The sequence below is a fragment of the Scyliorhinus torazame genome, chromosome 16, assembly GCF_047496885.1.
Source record: "Scyliorhinus torazame isolate Kashiwa2021f chromosome 16, sScyTor2.1, whole genome shotgun sequence".
NCBI classification, from domain to species: Eukaryota; Metazoa; Chordata; class Chondrichthyes; order Carcharhiniformes; family Scyliorhinidae; genus Scyliorhinus; species Scyliorhinus torazame.
Genome location: NC_092722.1, coordinates 3,414,323 through 3,438,647, shown reverse-complemented (window position 1 = coordinate 3,438,647; position 24,325 = coordinate 3,414,323). Strand labels below are relative to the sequence as shown.

General features: G+C 51.4%; 1 protein-coding gene across 9 annotated transcripts in view; it reads left to right on the top strand.

The window, feature by feature from the left end:
- The window catches only part of LOC140392522 (polyhomeotic-like protein 2), a 289,127-nt gene extending 268,597 nt beyond the window's left edge, over positions 1-20,530 (top strand). For all 9 annotated transcript variants that reach the window (XM_072477780.1, XM_072477778.1, XM_072477779.1 and 6 more), the window contains one exon: positions 20,336-20,530. In XM_072477780.1, the coding sequence (XP_072333881.1) occupies positions 20,336-20,515 (180 nt within the window). In that variant the 3' untranslated portion in view covers positions 20,516-20,530. The remainder of the gene's footprint in view (positions 1-20,335) is intronic.
- Positions 20,531-24,325: the final 3,795 nt, after the last annotated feature.

The window sequence follows — 24,325 nt, the reverse complement described above, 5'->3', positions numbered from 1 at the left end:
GCAGAACCGCCTGTCTATTCCCCTTACGATTGAGTCCCCTATGACTATAGCCCTGCCATTCTTCCTGCCCAGCTGCGCAGCAGAGCCAGCCACGGTGCCGTGAACCTGGCTGCTGCCGCCTTCCCCTGGTGAGCCATCTCCCTCAACAGTATCCAAAGCGGTATATCTGTTTTGCAGGGAGATGACCGCAGAGGACACCTGCTCTGCCTTCCTACTCTTGCTCTGTCTTTTGGTCACCCATTTACTATCTCCCTCAGTACCTTTCACCTGCGGTGTGACCAACTCGCTAAACGTGCTATCCACGACGTCCTCAGCATCGCGAATGCTCCAAAGTGAGTCCATCCGCAGCTCCAGAGCCGTCAAGCGGTCTAACAGGAGCTGCAACTGGACACACTTCTTGCACGTGAAGGAGCCAGGGACAGTGGACATGTCCCTGAGCTCCCACATCGCACACGAGGAGCATGACACGGGTCTGAGATCTCCTGCCATGTCTTAAACCTTCGGTTAACTTCAACAATTACAATTTCCCCCCAAAACTAAATAAATAAATAAACAACGAAGAAAAAAATAAATAAAAATACCAATGAAAAGAAAAAGAAAACGAAAACAGAAACACTACTTACCAGTCACTTACCAGGGATAAGAAGCGCCCCCCACCACCCCCACACCCCAAGCTTCAAATTCCCACCTAGATTCAAATTCCCAAACTCACTCTTGGTTCTGTCTCACTCTGGCTGTGTCTTCTCTGGCTCACTGGGAGAACTCCAGATTACATTTTACACATAGAATGAATACCGAGATTCTGGAAATGTTGCAACCTACTTAAAAGAATGATATCAGAATGAGAGGTTATAACGATCAGGAAAGGTCGAACAGACTGGAGCTCTTTATTGCCGACAAAGCTGGTGATGTGATAAACGAATGGAGGTCTCGATATTATGAAAGGGTTTGATAGGACGGGGAGAAGACTTTTCCCCTTGGACAAGAGTCCGAACCTCTGGAGTCTCAATATCGGATAGTTACTAAGAAATCCATTGGGGATTGTTGCTTTACCCAGAGAATGAGGGAGTGGGGAGAATGTGGGACTCGCTCCCAAGGGGAGTGGGGAGAATGTGGGACTCGTCCCCACAGGGAATGGGGAGAATGTGGGACTCGCCCCCACGGGGAGTGGGGAGAATGTGGAACTCGCCCCCACAGGGAGTGGGGAGAATGTGGGACTCGCCCCCACAGGGAATGGGGAGAATGTGAAACTCGCCCCCACAGGGAATGGGGAGAATGTGGGACTCGCCCCCACAGGGAATGGGGAGAATGTGGGACTCGCCCCCACGGGGAGTGGGGAGAATGTGGGACTCGCCCCCACAGGGAGTGGGGAGAATGTGGAACTCGCTCCCACAGGGAGTGGGGAGAATGTGGAACTCGATCCCACAGGGAGTGGGGAGAATGTGGGACTCGTTCCCACAGGGAATGGGGAGAATGTGGGTCTCACACCCACAGGGAGGGTGGAGAATGTGGGTCTCACATCCACAGTGAGGGGGGGAGAATGTGGGACTCACTCCCACGGGGATTGGGGGAGAATGTGGGACTCGCTCCCACAGGGAGTGGGGAGAATGTGGGACACGCTCCCACAGAGAGGGGGGAGAATGTGGGACACGCTCCCACAGGAAGTGGGGGAGAATGTGGGCCACGCTCCCACAGGGAGTGGAGGGGAATGTGGGACTCGCTCCTACAGGGAGTGGGGGAGAAAGTGGGACACGCTCCCACAGGGAGTGGGGGAGAATGTGGGACTCTCTCCCACAGGGAGTGGGGGAGAATGTGGCACACTCACCCACAGGGAATGGGGAGAATGTGGAACTTGCTCACACATGGAATGGGGAGAATGTGGAACTCGCTTCCACAGGGAGGGGGGAGAGTGTAGGACATGCTCCCACACGGAGTGGGGGACAATGTGGGACACGCTCCCACAGGGAGTGGGGAGAATGTGGAACTTGCTCCCACAGGGAATGGGGAGAATGTGGAACTCGCTTCCACAGGGAGGGGGGAGAGTGTAGGACATGCTCCCACAGGGAGTGGGGAGAATGTGGAACTCGCTTCCACAGGGAGTGGGGAGAATGTGGGCCTCACTCCCACAGGGAATGGGGAGAATGTGGAACTCGCTTCCACAGGGAGTGGGGAGAATGTGGGCCTCACTCCCACAGGGAATGGGGAGAATGAGGAACTCGCTCCCACAGGGAATGGGGAGAATGTGGGACACGCTCACACATGGGAATGGGGGGACTGTGGAACTTGCTCCCACAGGGAATGGGGAGAATGTGGAACTCTCTTCCACAGGGAGGGGGGAGAATGTGGGACTCGCTCCCACAGGGAGTGGGGTGAATGTGGGACTCGCTCCCACAGGGAGTGGGGGAGAATGTGGAACTCGCTCCCACAGGGAGTGGGGAGAATGTGGGACTCCCTCCCACGGGGAGTGGGGAGAATGTGGAACTCGCTCCCACAGGGAGTGGGGGAGAATGTGGGACTCACTCCCACAGGGAGTGCGGAGAATGTGGAACTCGCTCCCACAGGGAGTGGGGGAGAATGTGGCACACGTTCCCACAGGGAATGGGGAGAATGTGGAACTTGCTCCCACAGGGAATGGGGAGAATGTGGAACTCGCTCCCACGGGGAGGGGGAGAATGTGTGACTCGCTCCCAGAGGTAGTGGGGAGAATGTGGGACTCGCTCCCACAGGGAGTGGGGAGAATGTGGGACTCGCTCCCAAAGGGAATGGGGAGAATGTGGGACTCGCTCCCAAAGGGAATGGGGAGAATGTGGGACTCGCTCCCACAGGGAGTGGGGAGAATGTGGGACTCCCTCCCAAAGGGAATGGGGAGAATGTGGGACTCGCTCCCAAAGGGAATGGGGAGAATGTGGAACTCGCTCCCAAAGGGAATGGGGAGAATGTGGAACTCGCTCCCACAGGGAATGGGGAGAATGTGGGACTCGCTCCCACGGGGAGGGGGAGAATGTGGGACTCCCTCCCACGGGGAGTGGGGAGAATGTGGAACTCGCTCCCACAGGGAGTGGGGGAGAATGTGGGACTCACTCCCACAGGGAGTGCGGAGAATGTGGAACTCGCTCCCACAGGGAGTGGGGGAGAATGTGGCACACGTTCCCACAGGGAATGGGGAGAATGTGGAACTTGCTCCCACAGGGAATGGGGAGAATGTGGAACTCGCTCCCACGGGGAGGGGGAGAATGTGTGACTCGCTCCCAGAGGTAGTGGGGAGAATGTGGGACTCGCTCCCACAGGGAGTGGGGAGAATGTGGGACTCGCTCCCAAAGGGAATGGGGAGAATGTGGGACTCGCTCCCAAAGGGAATGGGGAGAATGTGGGACTCGCTCCCACAGGGAGTGGGGAGAATGTGGGACTCCCTCCCAAAGGGAATGGGGAGAATGTGGGACTCGCTCCCAAAGGGAATGGGGAGAATGTGGAACTCGCTCCCAAAGGGAATGGGGAGAATGTGGAACTCGCTCCCACAGGGAATGGGGAGAATGTGGGACTCGCTCCCACGGGGAGGGGGAGAATGTGGGACTCGCTCCCAAAGGGAGTGGGGAGAATATGGGACTCGCTCCCAAAGGGAATGGGGAGAATGTGAGACTCGCTCCCACAGGAAGTGGGGAGAATGTGGGACTCGCTCCCACAGGGAATGGGGAGAATGTGGGACTCGCTCCCACAGGGAGTGGGGAGAATGTGGGACTCCCTCCCAAAGGGAATGGGGAGAATGTGGGACTCGCTCCCAAAGGGAATGGGGAGAATGTGGAACTCGCTCCCAAAGGGAATGGGGAGAATGTGGAACTCGCTCCCACAGGGAATGGGGAGAATGTGGGACTCGCTCCCACGGGGAGGGGGAGAATGTGGGACTCGCTCCCAAAGGGAATGGTGAGAATGTAGGACTCGCTCCCACAGGGAGTGGGGAGAATGTGGGACTCGCTCCCAAAGGGAATGGGGAGAATGTGAGACTCGCTCCCACAGGAAGTGGGGAGAATGTGGGACTCGCTCCCATAGGGAGTGGGGGAGAATGTGGGACTCGCTCCCACAGGGAGTGGGGAGAACGTGCGATTTGCTCCCATGTGGAGTGCGGGAAAATGTGGAACTCGCTCCCACGGGGAGTGGTGGTGAATGTGGAACACACTCTCACACGGAGTGGGGAGAATATGGGACTCGCTCCCACGGGGAGGGGGAGAATGTGGGACTCCCTCCCAAAGGGAATGTGGAGAATGTGGGACTCGCTCCCAAAGGGAATGGGGAGAATGTGGGACTCGCTCCCACAGGGAATGGGGAGAATGTGGAACTCGCTCCCACAGGGAATGGGGAGAATGTGGAACTCGCTCCCACAGGGAGTGGGGAGAATGTGGGACTCGCTCCCACGGGGAGGGGGAGAATGTGGGACTCGCTCCCAAAGGGAATGGTGAGAATGTGGGACTCGCTCCCACAGGGAGTGGGGAGAATGTGGGACTCGCTCCCAAAGGGAATGGGGAGAATGTGAGACTCACTCCCACAGGGAGTGGGGAGAATGTGGGACTCGCTCCCATAGGGAGTGGGGGAGAATGTGGGACTCGCTCCCACACGGAGTGGAGAGAATGTGAGATTCGCTCCCACAGGGAGTGGGGAGACTGTGGGACTCGTTCCCATAGGGAGTGGGGAGAATGTGGGACTCGCTCCCAAAGGGAATGGGGAGAATGTGGAACTCGCTCCCACAGGGAATGGGGAGAATGTGGGACTCGCTCCCACGGGGAGGGGGAGAATGTGGGACTCCCTCCCACGGGGAGTGGGGAGAATGTGGAACTCGCTCCCACAGGGAGTGGGGGAGAATGTGGGACTCACTCCCACAGGGAGTGCGGAGAATGTGGAACTCGCTCCCACAGGGAGTGGGGGAGAATGTGGCACACGTTCCCACAGGGAATGGGGAGAATGTGGAACTTGCTCCCACAGGGAATGGGGAGAATGTGGAACTCGCTCCCACGGGGAGGGGGAGAATGTGTGACTCGCTCCCAGAGGTAGTGGGGAGAATGTGGGACTCGCTCCCACAGGGAGTGGGGAGAATGTGGGACTCGCTCCCAAAGGGAATGGGGAGAATGTGGGACTCGCTCCCAAAGGGAATGGGGAGAATGTGGGACTCGCTCCCACAGGGAGTGGGGAGAATGTGGGACTCCCTCCCAAAGGGAATGGGGAGAATGTGGGACTCGCTCCCAAAGGGAATGGGGAGAATGTGGAACTCGCTCCCAAAGGGAATGGGGAGAATGTGGAACTCGCTCCCACAGGGAATGGGGAGAATGTGGGACTCGCTCCCACGGGGAGGGGGAGAATGTGGGACTCGCTCCCAAAGGGAGTGGGGAGAATATGGGACTCGCTCCCAAAGGGAATGGGGAGAATGTGAGACTCGCTCCCACAGGAAGTGGGGAGAATGTGGGACTCGCTCCCACAGGGAATGGGGAGAATGTGGGACTCGCTCCCACAGGGAGTGGGGAGAATGTGGGACTCCCTCCCAAAGGGAATGGGGAGAATGTGGGACTCGCTCCCAAAGGGAATGGGGAGAATGTGGAACTCGCTCCCAAAGGGAATGGGGAGAATGTGGAACTCGCTCCCACAGGGAATGGGGAGAATGTGGGACTCGCTCCCACGGGGAGGGGGAGAATGTGGGACTCGCTCCCAAAGGGAATGGTGAGAATGTAGGACTCGCTCCCACAGGGAGTGGGGAGAATGTGGGACTCGCTCCCAAAGGGAATGGGGAGAATGTGAGACTCGCTCCCACAGGAAGTGGGGAGAATGTGGGACTCGCTCCCATAGGGAGTGGGGGAGAATGTGGGACTCGCTCCCACAGGGAGTGGGGAGAACGTGCGATTTGCTCCCATGTGGAGTGCGGGAAAATGTGGAACTCGCTCCCACGGGGAGTGGTGGTGAATGTGGAACACACTCTCACACGGAGTGGGGAGAATATGGGACTCGCTCCCACGGGGAGGGGGAGAATGTGGGACTCCCTCCCAAAGGGAATGTGGAGAATGTGGGACTCGCTCCCAAAGGGAATGGGGAGAATGTGGGACTCGCTCCCACAGGGAATGGGGAGAATGTGGAACTCGCTCCCACAGGGAATGGGGAGAATGTGGAACTCGCTCCCACAGGGAGTGGGGAGAATGTGGGACTCGCTCCCACGGGGAGGGGGAGAATGTGGGACTCGCTCCCAAAGGGAATGGTGAGAATGTGGGACTCGCTCCCACAGGGAGTGGGGAGAATGTGGGACTCGCTCCCAAAGGGAATGGGGAGAATGTGAGACTCACTCCCACAGGGAGTGGGGAGAATGTGGGACTCGCTCCCATAGGGAGTGGGGGAGAATGTGGGACTCGCTCCCACACGGAGTGGAGAGAATGTGAGATTCGCTCCCACAGGGAGTGGGGAGACTGTGGGACTCGTTCCCATAGGGAGTGGGGAGAATGTGGGACTCGCTCCCACAGGGAGTGGGGAGAACGTGCGATTCGCTCCCATGTGGAGTGCGGGAAAATGTGGAACTCGCTCCCACGGGGAGTGGGGGAGAATGTGGAACTCGCTCCCACAGGGAGTGGGGAGAATATGGGACTCGCTCCCACGGGGAGGGGGAGAATGTGGGACTCGCTCCCAAAGGGAATGGGGAGAATGTGGAACTCGCTCCCACAGGGAGTTGGAAAATGTGGGACTCGCTCCCACAGGGAGTGGGGAGAACGTGCGATTCGCTCCCACAGGGAGTTGGCGAGTTGTTGGACTCGCTCCCACAGGGAATGGGGAGAATGTGGGACTCGCTCCCACACGGAGTGGAGAGAATGTGAGATTCGCTCCCACAGGGAGTGGGGAGAACCTGGAACTCGCTCCCACAGGGCAGGGAGTGGGGAGAATGTGGAACTAGCTCCCACAGGGAATGGGGAGAATGTGGAACTCGCTCCCACTGGGAGTAATCGAGGGGAAAAGGATGAACAGATGAGGGAGAGGGTGATGGGAGTGGGATGAAGTTGGTTCATATGGAGCAAAAAGACCAACATAGATTAGTTGAGTTGAATGACGTGTCTCTGTGATGTGAACTCAATTTATTGTTTTTAATGTCTTTACGGCAACCTCTTTTTGCAAGAACAATGGGAGGTAGAAACTCTGATTTTCTATCAATGCCTATTGGGGGTGAGTTAACAATCTTGTGAAGCACCTTGACACGGTTTATTATCCTTTAAAGGTGCGATATAAATATAAATTGTTGTTATTGTGACAACATCGACTTAATTCCTGATTTTACCCCTCACAGTGTGTGGGCAGTGGCTGAGAGAGACAGATGGTGTTCAGCTCTGGCCAGAAAGGCAAACTTTTAAAAGCTGTAAAACCTCACGGCCTAATCTACATCTTCAATCCCGCTTTGTGTGTGTGCACTAATACCGTGTCCCCCTCCTTTCGATCAGTGCGAAAACAGAACCTTCGTTACTCTGTAAATGTGACATTGATTTATTCACTGCGTCCACCCTTTGTTCTTCAATGAAGGCCTTTCACTGGTGCTGTGGATTCTGCTATAGGCCTGTCCACATGCCTTTTGTCCTTTCTCACTCCTCAGCAAAACTATTAAAAAATCGTGGTTGATAAATTTGCTGGATAAAGAATCCTCTTGCTTGAAATGACTGAGCAGGGCATTGCTGTTCGGCCGTTACTGTTGGGCCATGCGTATACGGTGAAGTTGCATTATCACACAACCTTGATTTTAGCTTTCCTCCTTCCCCCTAAAGCGCTAAATCTCTGCTCCCATTTAATCCAGGAGCTGTTCCTTGGGGACATTTAAACACACATGACAATTCATTTCTGCAATAATCCTATACCTTTGAAGAGGAGTAGGAATTTCAGAAAAACAAAAGTTACATTCGAAAACCTGACACCGACTTGGTTATATATTGACAAACATTTTAAAAGTAAATTTAGAGTACCCAATTATTTTGTTTTCCAATTAAGGGGCAGTTTAGCGTGGCCAATCCACCTACCCTGCACATCTTTGGGTTGTGGGGGCGAAACCCACGCAGACACGGGGAGAATGTGCAAACTGCACACGGACAGTGACCCAGAGCCGGGATCGAACCTGGGACCCCGGTGCCGTGAGGCAGCAGTGCTAACCACTGCGCCAGCGTGCCGCCCAGATTCTGAGAAACTTTGAGAACAACCCTCTCCTCTGCGTCCTAAAATCCACAGTTTCACTGTGTTGGACGTAGAGAAGACTTTTCTTACTTGTGGTGCCAACCAGAACTAGGGGCACTTGATATCCGATCTCCACCAATAAATCCAGTCGGAAATTCAGGAGAAATTTCCTGATCCAGGGAGTGGCGGGAACTCAGTCCCACAGAGTGAGGTGAGTGGTGTGGATGCAGTTAAGGGGCAAGCTGGATAAACATCTGAGAGAGAGAAAAGAATAATTGATGAGATTAAATGGGGTTGGGAAGGAATGAATGGACAATAAACACCTGCATGGACCAGTTGAGCCAGATGGCTTGTTTGTGCTTGCTGTAAAATACTGTTCGATGAACAGTTAACATTAATAGACTCTTCGACCTTTTGAGGGCGTCACAGCTCCCTCTGAAATCCAGGGATGAGCAACGTCATTAACAAAAATTGGTGGTGCAACCCTGTCCGATTATCGCACGACTCCCTTCCCGAGAGTGCTGAGGCCGGTTGTAACTGCTGATGCTCCACACTAAGATAAGCCAACTGTAAATGAACTAGATATTAAACCAGAGACCTTCCTGGGATTATAGTTCAATACAACATTATTTGATGCCTCTCGCCACTGAAGTATATTCAGTTCCTTTGTCTGGCCGCCCCAGCTGTGGCCCAGAGTCCAAAGATATGCAGATTGGGTGGATTGGCCATGCTAAATTGCCCCTTAGTGTCCAACGGTTAGGTGGGTTGACGGGGATAGGATGGAGGAATGGGCCTGGGTAGGGTGCTCCTTCGGAGGGTTGGTGCAGACTCGATGGGCTGAATGGCCTCCTTCTGCACTGCAGGGATTCTATGGGTTTAAGTGTTTATACAGTTTCTTCCATCTAGTGGTGGCACCTGGTATTACCCCGTGAGTAAATGCTAATCGTCTTTCCATAATGGCTCATAATTAAAATTGCACCATATAATTATGAATGGAAAACAACTTCTAAAATATCACCTAAAAGTCGGGAGGAGTCGCTTGGAGATTTAGTGAGTGAAAATATAGTTTAGATTCAGCAGATATCTAGTAAATTTATTTTTACAGAGAGAAACTGCATTTCACTCCCATTCACTCAATTGCCAATGAGTATTCTCTTTTTTGAAGTTGTTAATAATATATTTTGCCCAATGGTGAATTCCGCAAGGAAATATTTTCTTAATATAGAACAGAACAGGCCCTTCGGCCCTCGATGTTGTGCCGAGCATTGTCCGAAACCAAGATCAAGCTATCCCACTCCTTGTCATTCTGGTGTGCTCCATGTGCCTATCCAATAACCGCTTGAAAGTTCCTAATGTGTCCGACTCCACTATCACAGCAGGCAGTCCATTCCACACCCTAACCACTCTCTGAGTAAAGAACCTACCTCGGACATCCCTCCTATATCTCCCACCCTGAATCTTATAGTTATGCCCCCTTGTAACAGCTACATCCACCCGAGGAAATAGTCTCTGAACATCCACTCTATCTATCCCCCTCATCATCTTATAAACCTCTATTAAGTCGCCTCTCATCCTCCTCTGCTCCAAAGAGAAAAGCCCTAGCTCCCTCTACCTTTCCTCATAAGACCTATCCTGCAAAACAGGCAGCATCCTGGTAAATCTCCTTTGCACCCTTTCCAATGCTTCCACATCCTTCCTATAATGAGGTGACCAGAACTGCACACAATACTCCAAATGTGGTCTCACCAGGGTCATGTACAGTTGCAGCATAACCCCGCGGCTCTTAAACTCAAGCCCCCTGTTAATAAACGCTAACACACTATAGGCCTTCTTCACGGCTCTATCCACTTGAGTGGCAACCTTCAGAGGTCTATGGACATGAACCCCAAGATCTCTCTGTTCCTCCACATTCCTCAGAACCCTGCCGTTGACCCTGTAAGCCGCATTCAAATTTTTTCCACCAAAATGAATCACCTTGCACTTATCAGGGTTAAACTCCATCTGCCATTTTTCAGCCCAGCTCTGCATCCTATCAATGTCTCTTTGCAGCCTACAACAGCCCTCCATCTCATCACTACTCCACCAATCTTGGTGTCATCAGCAAATTTACTGACCCACCCTTCTGCCCCCTCCTCCAAGTCATTGATAAAAATCACAAATAGCAGAGGACCCAGCACTGATCCCTGTGGTACACCGCTGGTAACTGGTCTCCAGTCTGAAAATTTTCCATCCACCACCACCCTCAGTCTTCTATGTGATAGCCAGTTACTTATCCAATTGGCCAAATTTCCCTCTATCCCACACTTCCTTACTTTCTTCATGGGCCGACCATGGGGAACCTTATCAAATGCCTTACTAAAATCCATGTATACAACATCAACTGCTCTACCTTCATCTACACACTTAGTTACCTCCTCAAAGAATTCAATCAAATTTGTGAGGCAAGACTTACCCTTCACGAATCCGTGTTGACTATCCCGGATTAAACTGCAAATGGTCACAAATCCTATACTTCAGGACCTTTTCCATTAACTTACCGACCACGGAAATAAGACTAACCGGCCTATAATTATCAGGATCATTCCTATTCCCTTTCTTGAACAGGGGAACAAAATTTGCCATTCTCCAGTCCTCTGGCACTATCCCCATGGACAGTGAGGACCCAAAGATCAAAGCCAAAGGCTCTGCAATCTCATCCCTTGCCTCCCAAAGAATCCTTGTATATTTCCCATCTGGCCCAGGGGACTTGTCGACCTTGAGGTTTTTCAAAATTGCTAATACATCCTTCCTCAAAACATCTACCTCCTCCAGCCTACCCGCCTGTATCACACTCTCATCCTCAAAAACATGGCCCCTCTCCTTGGTGAACACTGAAGAAAAGAATTCATTCAATGGCTCTCCTATTTCTTCTGACTCCATGCACAAGTTTCCACTACTGTCCTTGACCGGCCCTAACCCCACCCTGGTCATTCTTTTATTTCTCACATAAGCGTAAAAAGCCTTGGGGTTTTCCTTGATCCGACCCGCCAAGGACTTCTTATGCCCCCTCCTAGCTCTCCTAAGCCCTTTTATTTAGCTCATTCCTTGCTACCTTGTAACCCTCAACCGACCCAACTGAACCTTGTTTTCTCATCCTTACATACGCTTCCTTTTCCCTCTTGACAAGACATTCAACCTCTTTGGTGAATCATGGTTCCCTCACACGGCCATTTCCTCCATGCCTGACAGGGACATGCCTATCAAGGACACGCAGTATTTGTTCCTTGAACAAGCTCCACTTTTCATTTGTGCCTTTCCCTGACAGTTTCTGTTCCCATCTTATGCTCCCTAATTCTTGCCTAATCACATCATAATTACCCCTCCCCCAGTTATAAACCTTGCCCTGCCGTATGGCCCTATCCCTCTCCATTGCAAATAGTGAAAGACACCGAATTGTGGTCACTATCTCCAAAGTGCTCTCCCACAAACAAATCTAACACTTGGCCCGGTTCATTACCCAGTACCAAATCCAATGTGGCCCCCCCCTTTTGTCGGCCTATCCACATATTGTGTCAGGAAACCCTCCTGCACACACTGTACAAAAACTGCCCCATCCGAACTGTTCGACCTATAGAGGTTCCAATCAATATTTGGAAAGTTAAAGTCACCCATGACAACTACCCTGAGACCTCCACTCCTATCCATAATCTGTTTTGCAATTTCTTCCTCCACATCTCTATTACTATTTGGGGGCCTATAGAAAACTCCTAACAACGAGACCGCTCCTTTCCTATTTCTAACTTCGGCCCATATTACCTCAGTAGGCAGATCCCCTTCAAACTGCCTTTCTGCAGCCGGTAAACTATACTTGATTAACAATGCTACTCCTCCACCTCTTTTACCACCTTCCCTACTCTTACTGAAACATTTATACCCCGGAACTTCCAACAACCATTCCTGTCCCTGTTCTAACCATGTCTCCGTAAAACCCACCACATCGTAGTCCCAAGTACCAGTCCATGCTCCAAGTTCACCTACCTTGGGGCGGCACGGTAGCATTGTGGATAGCACAATTGCTTCACAGCTCCAGGGTCACAGGTTCGATTCCGGCTTGGGTCACTGTCTGTGCGCAGTCTGCACGTCCTCCCCGTGTGTGCGTGGGTTTCCTCCGGGTGCTCCAGTTTCCTCCCACAGTCCAAAGATGTGCAGGTTAGGTGGATTGGCCATGATAAATTGCCCTTAGCGTCCAAACTTTCCCTTCGTGTTGGGTGGGGTTACTGGGTTATGGGGATACGGTGGAGGTGTTGACCTTGGGTAGGTTGCTCTTTCCAAGAGCCGGTGCACTCTCGATGGGCCGAATGGTCTCCTTCTGCACTGTAAATTCTATGATTATTCCAGATGCTCCTTGCATTGAAGTAGACACACTTCAACCCACCTTTCTGACTGCCGGTACACTCCTGCGACCTTGATACCCTCCTCAGTATCTCACTACTCTCAACACTGGCTTCTGGACTACAGCTCCTTTTCCCTGCCCCCTGACAAATTAGCTTAAACCCCCCCGAAGAGCCGTAGCAAATTACCCTCCCAGGATATTGGTGCCCCTCTGGTTCAGGTGCAAACCATCCTGTCTGTACAGGTCCCACCTTCCCCAGAATGTGCTCCAATTTTCCACGTACCTGAAACCCTCCCTCCTACACCATCCCTGCAGCCACGTGTTTATCTGCACTCTCTCCCTGTTCCTCACCTCGCTAGCACGTGGCACCGGCAACAAACCAGAGATGACAACATGTTTGTCCTGGCTCTCAAGCTCCCTAAATTCCTGTTTTAAATCCCCGTCCCTTCTCTTGCCTATGTCGTTGGTACCGATGTTTACCACGACTTGTGACTGTTCCCCCTCCGCCTTAAGGATTCTGAAAACACGGTCCGAGACGTCACAGACCCTGGCACCCGGGAGGCAACACGCCATCCGTGAGTCTCTTTCGCTGCCACAGAACAGTCTGTCTGTCCCTCTAACTATCGAGTCCCCAATAACTATTGCTTTCCCTCCTTCCCTTCTGAGCCATAAGGACGGTCTCAGTGCTGGAGATCCGGTCACCGTGGCTTACACTTGGTAGGTCGTCCCCCTCAACAGTATCCAAAGCGGTATACTTGTTACTGAGGGGAACGACCACAGAGGATCCCTGCACTGACTGCTTCCTCCCTGCCCCTCTCACCGTCACCCATCTATCTTGATTCTTCGGAGTAACTACATCCCTGAAACTACTATCTATGACCACCTCTGCCTCCCGAATGATCCAAAGTTCCTCCAGCTCCAGTTCCCTAACACTGTTTCTGAGGAGCTGGAGATGGGTGCACTTCCCACAGGTGAAATCAGCAGGGACACTGTCGGCGTCCCTCACCTCAAACATTCTGCAGGAAGAACATTTCACTGCCTTCCCTGCCATCCCCTCTAGATAAAACAAGAAAAAGAAAGAAAGAGCTTACCTGTTATTCACTCTGCTCCTTAGGTTAGAGGAGGTGGAAGGGTCGGGGACACTACAAGTGTAGTGTCCAGGGTTTAGGAGCCGCCCAACTTAAATACAGGTAAAAATAAAACACTTAACCAACAACCACTGTGCCCTGCATGAGAACAGCAATCAGCTGTTATGGGCCCGCGCAAACAATTTAAATCTTTACTACTTACCCAGCAGTCACTCTGTCCTCACTCCGACCGGATTCAGCTGGAAACTCCCAACAGTAAGTTTAAAAAAAAATTTACTCCCCTTCTCAGCAAGCTCTCACTCGGCAACCACTGCGCCCCGCACGATAACACCTCAGGGGAAAGAAAAACTACTTACCAGTCACCAGCCAATCACTTACCTGCAGGCTGTGATGTCACGGTTCAACTTCTTTCTACTTCTACCTCCCTTGAGTCTCCCACTTGATCTTTACTCGGTTGGGATCCTTACAGTGATTGTTTCTTTTTGGTTCGAGGAGGAGGTAGGGAGGGAAACACTGCAGACGTGTTTGGTATTTAACTGTCACTTGACAACAACTCCTCCAGAAACCACCTTCTAGATACAGTGACCGCAATGCACTGATGCAAATGTTCCCCACAACAGCCAATCAGCAGCTCCGCTTTGCTGCCCTCTGCTGGATGCTTGCCTTCACTTGAACACGAAGGGTGTCTTGCTCAGGTACACGTTCTGGATACAGTGACTGCAATGCACGGATGCAAATTTTCCCCGCAACAGCCAATCAGCAGCTCCGCTCTGCTGCCCTCTGCTGGAGCAATATTTGGGGCGGGATTGTCCCATTCGGCGGTAGAGTGTCCATGCCATCGGAAACACCGTCGCGTTTCACGACGGCATGAACGGGCCGCTGGGAATACAGATTTGTAGGGGCCAGCACGGCGGTGGAGCGGTTCACGCCACTCCAGCTGTACGCCGCGGGATCCGCGCATGCGCGGTGGCCTCCCTCAAAGCGCCAGCCCCGACGCAACATGGCGCGGGAGTTCAGGTGTCGGCGCGGAAGAAAATAGGCCCGGGGAACGAGAGGCAGGTCCACCGATCGGTGGGCCCCGATCGTGGGCCAGGCTCCATCGGCATCTCCCCGCCCCCCCCCCCCCCCCCACACAGGCTGCCGACCCTCCGCGCAGAGTTCCCGCCGGCTGCGACCAGGTGTGGACGGCACCGGCGGGACTCTGCCTTTTTAGAGCGGCCACTCGGCCCATCCCAGTCCGAGAATTGGTGGCCCGGCCGCGTACAGCGACCGGCCCCAATGGCGCCGATTGTCCACTCTGCCGAGAATCGCGGGGCGGCGCGGCCCGGTTGCGGGGATTCTCCGGCCTGGCCCCGGGCTGGGAGAATCCCACCCTTGTTCTGGGAAGGTTGCTTTTAATTCAGGGGATATCTGTTGACCTGTTTGGTCCTTGAATAGCCTCATGTGGCCGTGGTTGGCAACAGCCAGCTTTGTGGGTGAACATCTGCCATTTCCTAATTAACTTTCCCTCGAGGAGACCAGCACCAATCCTCCAGTGAAGAAACTAGTTAATGCTGCAAAAATAATTACTCTGCAAAATGGGTTTTTTTCTTGGCTTTTTTTTTTTTGGCTGCACGTTTTGCAATGACAAAAGTTTTTATTATTACAGAATAGAACCCTGGCCCAAAAGGCCGTATCTTTTTTTTTTAGCAAACGGGGAGGAACAGTGTCACAGGATCACTAATTAGTTTTAACAATAAAAAAACATTTATTAAACATGAAAAGTTTGATTATGATACAATATTCCTTTACTCCCACCTTAGCTTAACAAACATGCACAGATTTTCAGGTTAGCGCAGGTTACAAAGTGTATCTTAAGCTAGAATGGTCTAAGTAACACACAGTCCCTTTAAACACACAGTCTGGCTGTGGTAAGGCGCACTCCACTCGAACCCAAGTGAATGTCTGTGGATTTCTCAAATTCCCCCAGATGATTCCTATACCACCTTGTCTCACTGAATTCTGGCTCCCACACGATTGATTCCAAATTCCACTTTCAAAAGTCACCCTTTCAAATCTTCTTTTAAACAACGCTTTCCCTCAGCCACTCGCATCAAAGATTCAATTTCAGCATTTACTCCTCCCGCTTCAGGATTTCTTTTGTCTTAAAGGCTTTTACCCAAACTCCGAGATCCAGCCACCAATTCCCACATTTATTTCAACTCGCGTTTCACAGACTTTAGTACTCTCTCAAACCTCAAAATCACTTCAGGTCTCTTTCTGCCATCTCAGCCTTCTGAGCTCTTGCCCGTCTTTGCTGAGCTGTTCTTTGTTCTAGTACCTTTAACCTCGGGCTTCTTGGAAACTTCTTTTCATCTATTTAGTTCCTTAACTATCTGGACTTTAAGTCTTTCCAGTTGTTTTCTAAACCATTACTCCACGACATGCAACACTAAGAAAGATGTTCCCCCACTAGCCTTCTAAACCAACTGCCTCCGGCAGAGCTGTCCGAACTGCCTTCTCTCTCACTACCTTTCTTCAACTGCTAATAATACCAGCTAAAATTTAACTTAAAAGCTATCGTACCTTAAAAGGGTCCCCAGTTGCTAAGCAACAACCTCCTGCTTCAGCTAGTATTTATTTACTCTTCATGCTGTAACGTCCCTAAGCACAATGGAAGCACAGTTTTGCATTAAACCCAAAACCTCCACACTTACAAACACCTGTTTCCAACAGGAAACTAACTTTACGTTTACTCTTTCAGATACAGAAACACTAAATTAGACCCACTTAAAACTATACCTTTACTTCTAATATTTGCCAGGCCAGTGTTTAGCACTGCTGCCTCACGGCGCCGAGGACCCGGGTTCAATCCCGGCTCTGGGTCACTGCCCGTGTGGAGTTTGCACATTCTCCCCGTGCCTGCGTGGGTTTCACCCCCACAACCCAAAGATGTGCGGGGTAGGTGGATTGGCCACGCTAATTTGCCCCTTAATTGGTTTAAAAAAAATAATTGGGTACTCTAAATTTGAAACAAAAGTTCTAATATTTGCCAATATAAATTCCTTAAAACTACCTCTGTCTTCCTAATAATAATATAATAATCACTTATTGTCACAAGTAGGCTTCAACGAAGTTACTTTGAAAAGCCCCTAGTCGCCACATTCCGGAGCCTGTTCGGAGAGGCCGGTACGGGAATTGAACCCACGCTGCTGGCCTTGTTCTGCATTACAGGCCAGCTGTTTAGCACACTGTGCTAAACCAGCCCCTTGGTTTACAACAATTCGCTGAGTGTCTTTGAGACAGAGATAGATAGGTTCTTGATTAATAAAGGGATCAGGGGTTATGGGAGAAGGCAGGAGAATGGGGATGAGAAAAATAGCAGCTATGATTGAATGGCGGAGCAGACTCGATGGGCTGAATGGCCTAATTCTGCTTCGATGTCTTATGGTCTTGTGCTGACGGTGGTTACCCACCAAAGTCTCTGCCAATTTAGAGTACAACAGTTTTGATCCACTTATCTAAGAAGAGATATACTGACATTGGAGGCAGTCCAGAGAAGGTTCACGGGGTTGATCCCGGGTAGGGAGGGATTTTCTTATGAGGAGACGTTAAGGAGGTTGGGACTGTACTCATTGGAGTTTAGAAGAATGAGAAGATTCCTGAGACATATCGGATTCTCAGGGGGTTTGACAGGGTCGATGCTGAGAGGTTGTTTCCCCGTGTGGGAGAGTCTAGGACCGGGGGGGGGCATAATCTCAGAGTAAGGGGTCACCCAGTTAAAACAGAGATGAGGAATTTCTCCTCTGAGGATAGTGAATCTGTGGAATTCTTAACCACAGGGAGCCAAATGGCTTACTTCCATTCCTGTGTCTTATAAGACACACCAACACGGGGCAGTTACAGTGTGGATGTTTACATAGGCCATTACCATAATAAGATTTCACCTGAGGAAGGAGCAGCGCTCCGAAAGCTAGTGATTTGAAACAAACCTGTTGGAATTTAACCTGGTGTTGTAAGACTTCTTACTGTGCCCACCCCAGTCCAACGGCGGCATCTCCACATCATAATAAATGTGACACAGTAAATTATGGTACACCCAAATGTAAGATTTTAAATTATTCAAAGAGCCTGCAGCCCGTATGGACTTTTCAAAACAAATGATCAACGTGCAGGGTCAGGATTGACAATGTGCAATGTGAGTGGAACACTGGGCTTCTGCAATAACTTCCCAGAAAGCAGGAATTAAAAAATATATAATTTCTATTCAAAAATATTTGTTCATAACATATAAAATATTCAAACCTTTCCAACAAAGTTCACATTATTACAAAAACAAAACACCCATCACCACTGCCTCCACCCTATCCAAGCCCAATACTAAGACCAACCCCTCCGACCACCCCAACCCCCCCCCCCCCCCATTCCCCTAACAGCTGATGGTAACCAGCTCCTTAAAAAAGTAACGGCCGGCTGCCACCTTGAGTAAAACCCCTCCCCCACCCCCAATCGTGCACTTTATCTTCTCCCAAGTGCAGAAAATCCACCAAGTCCCCCTAACCAAGCTGAAACTTGGGTGGGCCCCGGGCCTCCAGCCGAGTGAGACTCCCGCCCGGGCCATTAAAGGGTCGGAAAATAGTCCGAAACTTCAAAGATGGCCCCAATCGGGCACATCTCCACCTCACCCCCAGAATCCCTGATATTGTTTCAAAAAAAGAAACCCCAAAATCAATCAACCTGGGGCAAGACCAAAACATATGTGTGTGGTTCGCTGGCCACTTTGAAAATCTCTCCCATCTATCCTCCACTCCCAGGAAGAACCCACTTGTACGCGCCCGAGTCAAGTGCGACCTATGCGCTACCTTAAACTGTATCAAACTTAACCTCGCACAAGAGGAGGTGGAGTTGGCCCTATGCAGAGCATCGCTCCACACACCCCCCCACCCCGCCCAAGACTATCCCCAACTCGTCCACCTTCTTCCAGAGAAGCCCACTCTGTCACCAACATCTGCCCAGAAATGCCGGAGCTCCCCGTGGGAGGGCAGAAAGCAAATCCCTTTTAATTCTTCTTTGCAAAGAGAAGCTGAGTCTTTTCGTTCAGAAGTTTGCAATTTGACGTTTCACCTAATTTTCCACAGTCCTGAATATCGAGATGTGGGTGGGGGTGGGGAGTGAGGAGGAGGCTGCAGGCGAGGGGTGGGGGGGGGTGGTGGTGGGGCGCTGCAATGGAGGATGAAGAGGAGGCGGGGGTGGATGGGGGAGGAAGATGCTACGGGAGGGATTGGGGGGGTGAGGAGGAGGCAGCAGGTAGGGGATGGGGGAGGAGGAGGCTGCGGGGGGGTGGGGGGGTGGATGGGGGAGGGGAGGAAGACGCTGTGGGGGCAGGGAGGCAGGGACCATTGGTGAGTTGCCGCTGTGCATCTTGCGAATGGTGCCTCGGTCTGTCAGTGGTGGAGGAGAGGGAGTGAATGTTTAAGGTGGTGTCTGCTTTGCCCTAGATGCTGTTAAGCTTCATGCATATTGTTGGAGCTGCACTCACCCAGGAAAGTGGAGAGTATTCCATCCCAGTCTGCCTTGTTACTGGTGAACAGACTTTGGGGAGTTATTCGCCGCAGTGGTTAGCACTGCTGCCTCACAGTGCCAGGGACCCAGGTTAAATTCCCGGCTTGGGTGATTGTGTGGAGTTTGTACGTTCTCCCCGTGTCTGCGTGGGTTTCCTCTGGGTGCTCCGGTTTCCTCCCACAGTTCAAAGTTTTACAGGTTAGGCGGATTGGCCATGATAGATTGCCCCTTAGTGTCCAAAAGAGATGAGGTGGGGTTACGGGGATAGGGTGGGGTGCTCTTTCAGAGGGATGGTGACGACTCGATGGGTCAAATGGCCTCCTTCACTGTCGGGATGCTATGATTCTATTCTATAATACCCAATTTCTGACCCACTCTTGCATCCAGCATTTCTGGTTGATGGTGACTGTCCAGGAGTTTGATGGTCGTGAAATGGTTGTGACTGGACTAATATTTCAAAAGCCTGGAATAATTTATTATACTCCCAACAATCTGATCACATCCATGCAGATCAAATCTCACCTAGTTGGAAAATTCAAAGCTATTAATAGGCGAATAACAAAAGTCTTCATTGTGAAGTTCTGCATTACAGATTTGCAATTGAGAATTTCGTGCTGATTTGGGACAAAGGTTTCATAGAATTTACAGTGCAGAAGGAGGCCATTCGGCCCATCGATTCTGCACCGGCTCTTGGAAAGAGCACCCTACCCAAGCCCACGCCTCCACCCTATCCCCATAACCCAGTAACCCCACCCAACACTAAGGGCAATTTTGGACACTAATGGCAATTTATCACGGCCAATCCATCTAACATGCACATCTTTGGACTGTGGGAGGAAACCGGAGCACCCGGAGGAAACCCACGCACACACGGGGAGGATGTGCAGACTCCGCACAGACAGTGACCCAAGCCGGAATCGAACCTGGGACCCTGGAGCTGTGAAGCAATTGTGCTAACCACAATGCTACCGTGCTGCCCTTGTGTGTTGTTTTGGAAATGATTGCAGTTTGATTCAGTTTGCCGTTCCAGATAAACATTTCCCGATGTTCCCAATTCATAGCTGAGCTCTATTGCTTTGGGTGAGAGCTTTCTGTCCCTCTGCTGCTGCTGCCCCTGCCTTTGGGGAGCCAGTGAAGACGGTCGTTGATTGTTCTACTCTCTCAGATCCAACAGTGTCAAAGGAGCATGCAGGACAACAGCAGGAGAGAGAAGATCGACCCTGCCATTGAGAAAGGGGTGACAGAGAAACCCACGGCTCCAACCTCGCCACCCACCAACAGCTGCTCGGTCACATCTGATCAGAGGAAAGTGGAACCGACCAAGTGTGCAATGCAAGGTGAGTGACTGTGAGTGATTGCCAACAGATTAGCTCACGCCATTTATAACGGACAGTTCTTGGAAGTGCATCATTATGGGAAGTAAGGGGAGCTGGATGCTATAATTATAATCCTGCTCCACACTGGACAAAATACAAGACCGAGGGGATGGGGAAACCAGCCAAGGTTTGTGGCTCTGCTGGCTGTGCAGTGATCCCAGTCACACTGCTGGACGTTGGGTCAGAACAAGAGTGATGCGCTCCACATGCAGCCGCCACTCCTCACTGCCGACCCCCCCCCACTCCTCACTGCCCCCCCTCCCACCGGTCCCAACTGTATCCTCGAAACCATACCCACCTGGCCATTTTGCACGTGGGAACCAGGTGGAAAAATAACGGCATTGCGGTGAAATCCGATCCTGTTCCCATTATTGAATGTTTCTCACAATCGCTTTCCAAAATAGCTCACATGATAATGGGAGGAGGGAGAATCTTCATCTGAACTCCCAACTCCCTCACCGTCAGTATCTCCATCGTGACCACTCTCTGACATTTGAGAACATGGATGGCAGGCAGTGGTACAGTACCTTTGACTGGACTATTATTCCAGGGACACAGGGTGATGATCTGCGGACCCAGGTTCGAATCCCACCCCAGCAAGGCACTCTATGAATGCTGGCCCAGCATTGCGTTCCCCTGAAAGAATGAAAATAAATAACCCAGAGCTGGGATTGCGGTGATGAGCTCAGTGCTCTGGACGGGGTCAATGCTGCAATTGGCGTTCCAACTTGAGAAATGTTGGCCGATGCCATATTTTTTTATTTTTTTTTAAATATTTTTTTTATTCTCCTTTTTCACATTTTCTCCCAAATTTACACCCACCGCAACAAACAATAATCAGGAACAAATGTGTCATTCCCCATATCAATAACAACGATCCCATCCTCCCACCAAACCCCAAACATTAGCCCGCATGTTCACATAAACAAATGACAAAAAGGAATCAGGAATCACCCATAGTCACCATTAACACACACAGCCCCCAACCCTCCCACCCACCCCCCAACCTTCCCACGCACCCCACCCCTCCAACTAACTGTTATCCAGTTCTTGAAAGTGCATGATGAATAATGCCCATGAATTGTAGAACCCCTCCATCCTTCCCCTCAGTTCAAACTTAACCTTCTCAAGAGTCAAGAATTCCAACAGGTCCCCCCGCCACGCCAGGGCACAGGGTGGGGAGGTTGCTCTCCTTCACAACAGGATCCACCTTCGGGCGATCAACGAGGCGAAGGCTACAACATCTGCCTCCGCACCCGTTTCCAACCCTGGCTGGTCCAATAACCCGAATATGGCCTCCTGGGGACCCGGGTCCAGTTTCACACGCACCACCTTGGAAATTACCCTAAAAACCTCCTTTCAGTAATCCTACAGCTTTGGACAGGACCAAAACATATGAACGTGATTAGCGGGGCCCCCCGGGAAGCTCTGTATCTCCTTTCTGGCAAAATCTCGAACCTGCCTGTATCTGAACATTTCCCCTGCTCCAGCCCATACTTCGCTTCCAGCTCCTTCAGCCCTGCAAACCGACCCCTAAGAAACAAATCTTTTAGTGTCTTAATCCCCTTCTCCTCCCATTTCCGGAAATTTCCATCCCACCTCCCTGGCTCAAATCTGTGGTTCCCCCGAATCGGCATTTCCCTTGACCCTGCCCCCAACCCGAAGTGTTGGCGAAACTGCCTCCAAATTCTCAATGAAGCTATTATTACCGGACTCCCTGAGTATTTCCCTGGGGCTATCGGGAGCGGCGCTGTTGCTAGTGCTTTCAATCCCGACCCCCTGCACAAACTCTCCATTCTGACCCACTGGGAATCAACCCCTGTGACCCAGCTCCGCACCTTCTCCACATTCGCCGCCCAATAGTAGTACAACAGTTTCGGGAGACCCAAACCCCCTGCCTGCCTTCCCCTCTAGCAGCACCTTTCTCACTCTGGCCACCTTCCCTCCCCATATGAACGAAGTAATCTTTCCCTCAATCTCTCCGAAAAAAGCTGTTGGCAGGAAAATCGGCAGGCATTGCAAAATAAACAGGAATCGCGGCAACACATTCATTTTAACCGCCTGTACCCGACCTGCCAGTGACAGAGGAAGGCCATCCCACCTTGCCAGATCGGCTTTCACTCTCCCCACCAAACTAGTGATGTTGTACCTGCGGAGCCCCCCCACTCCCGGGCAACCTGCACCCCCAGGTACCTAAAGTGAGTCCCTGCCCTACGGAATGGCAGCCCCCCCCCACCCCCGGCCGAGACACCACAAAATACTCACTCTTGTCTAGATTTAGTTTGTACCCCGAGAAAGACCCAAACACTCGAAGCAGCTCCAATATTCCCCCTATCGACACACTCGGTTCCGACACGTATAACAGCAAATCATCTTCATATAAGGACACCCTATGCTCTATCCCCCCCCCCTGCACTATTCCTTTCCATACCCCCGAATTCTTACTGCGATGGCCAACGGCTCAATCGCGAGTGCAAACAGCAGGGGGGACATAGGACATCCCTGCCTAGTCCCACGGTGGAGAGAAAAGTATCTTGAGCTGATGTTGTTTGTGCGGACACTCACCCTCGGCTCTTTATATAGTAGCTTTACCCAGTCCACAAATCTGGGTCCAATCCCAAACCGCTCCAGCACTGCCATCAGGTATTCTACCCATTCTACCCGATCAAACGCCTTCTCGGCGTCCAATGCCACAACCACCTCTGTTTCCTTCCCCTCTGCCGGTGCCATAACGACGTTCAAAACCCTCCTAACGTTTGAAAAGAGCTGCCTCCCTCTCTCGAACCCCGTCTGATCTTCACCTATCACCTTCGGGAGGCACTCCTCCAACGTACCCACCAGTACCTTCGCCAATACTTTTGCGTCCACATTCCGAAGCGACATGGGCCTATACGACCCACACTCGGTCAGATCCTTATTTTTTTTGAGCAACAGTGAAATTGATGCCTGCCCCAAGGTTTGCGGCAACACCCCCTTCCCTATCACCTCTTCAAACATCCCCACCATCAGGGGTGCCAGCTTATCCTTGAATTTTTTGTAATATTCCACCGGAAGCCCATCCGGCCCTGCCACTTTCCCCGACTGCATCCTCCCAATCGCATCCTTTATCTCCTGCTCCACTATCGCTCCTTCTAATGTAGCCCTGTCCCCCTCCCCTAACCTTGGATACTCCAACCCATCTAGAAATTCCTGCATCTCACGGTCTCCCCCAGGTGGCTCTGACCTGTACAACCTCTCATAAAATTCTTCAAAAACCTTGTTCATCAGATCCGGAGCCACCACCAACTTCCCTGCCCTATCCCTCACCTGAACAATTTCCCTTGCCGTTGCTTCCCTCCGGAGCTGACCTGCTAACATACAGGTCACCTTATCACATAAGCTGGTCTTATCTCCATGTTCGTAAACTGCACCCCTTGCTCGTCTCAGTTGGCGTACCGCCTTCCTGGTAGATAGTCGGTCAAAGCTCGCCTGTAGTTCCTTCCTCTTTTCCAGCTTCGCTGAGTCCCCATCCTCTGCATAACTCCTATCTACCTCCAACATCTCATCTATTACCCTCTGCTGCTCCAACCTCTCCTCTTTGTCCACCCTGGCCTTAAACAAAATTACCTCACCCCTCACCACCGCCTTTAGAGCCTCCCAGACAACTGCCTTCGACACCTCACCCGTACAGTTGAAACCTACATATTCCTTAATTACCTTTTCAATTTTGTGGCCTGTGCCATATTGGCTGATAAAATCACATTTCATTTTGTAGTTTAATGAAATGAGGGAGATTGACA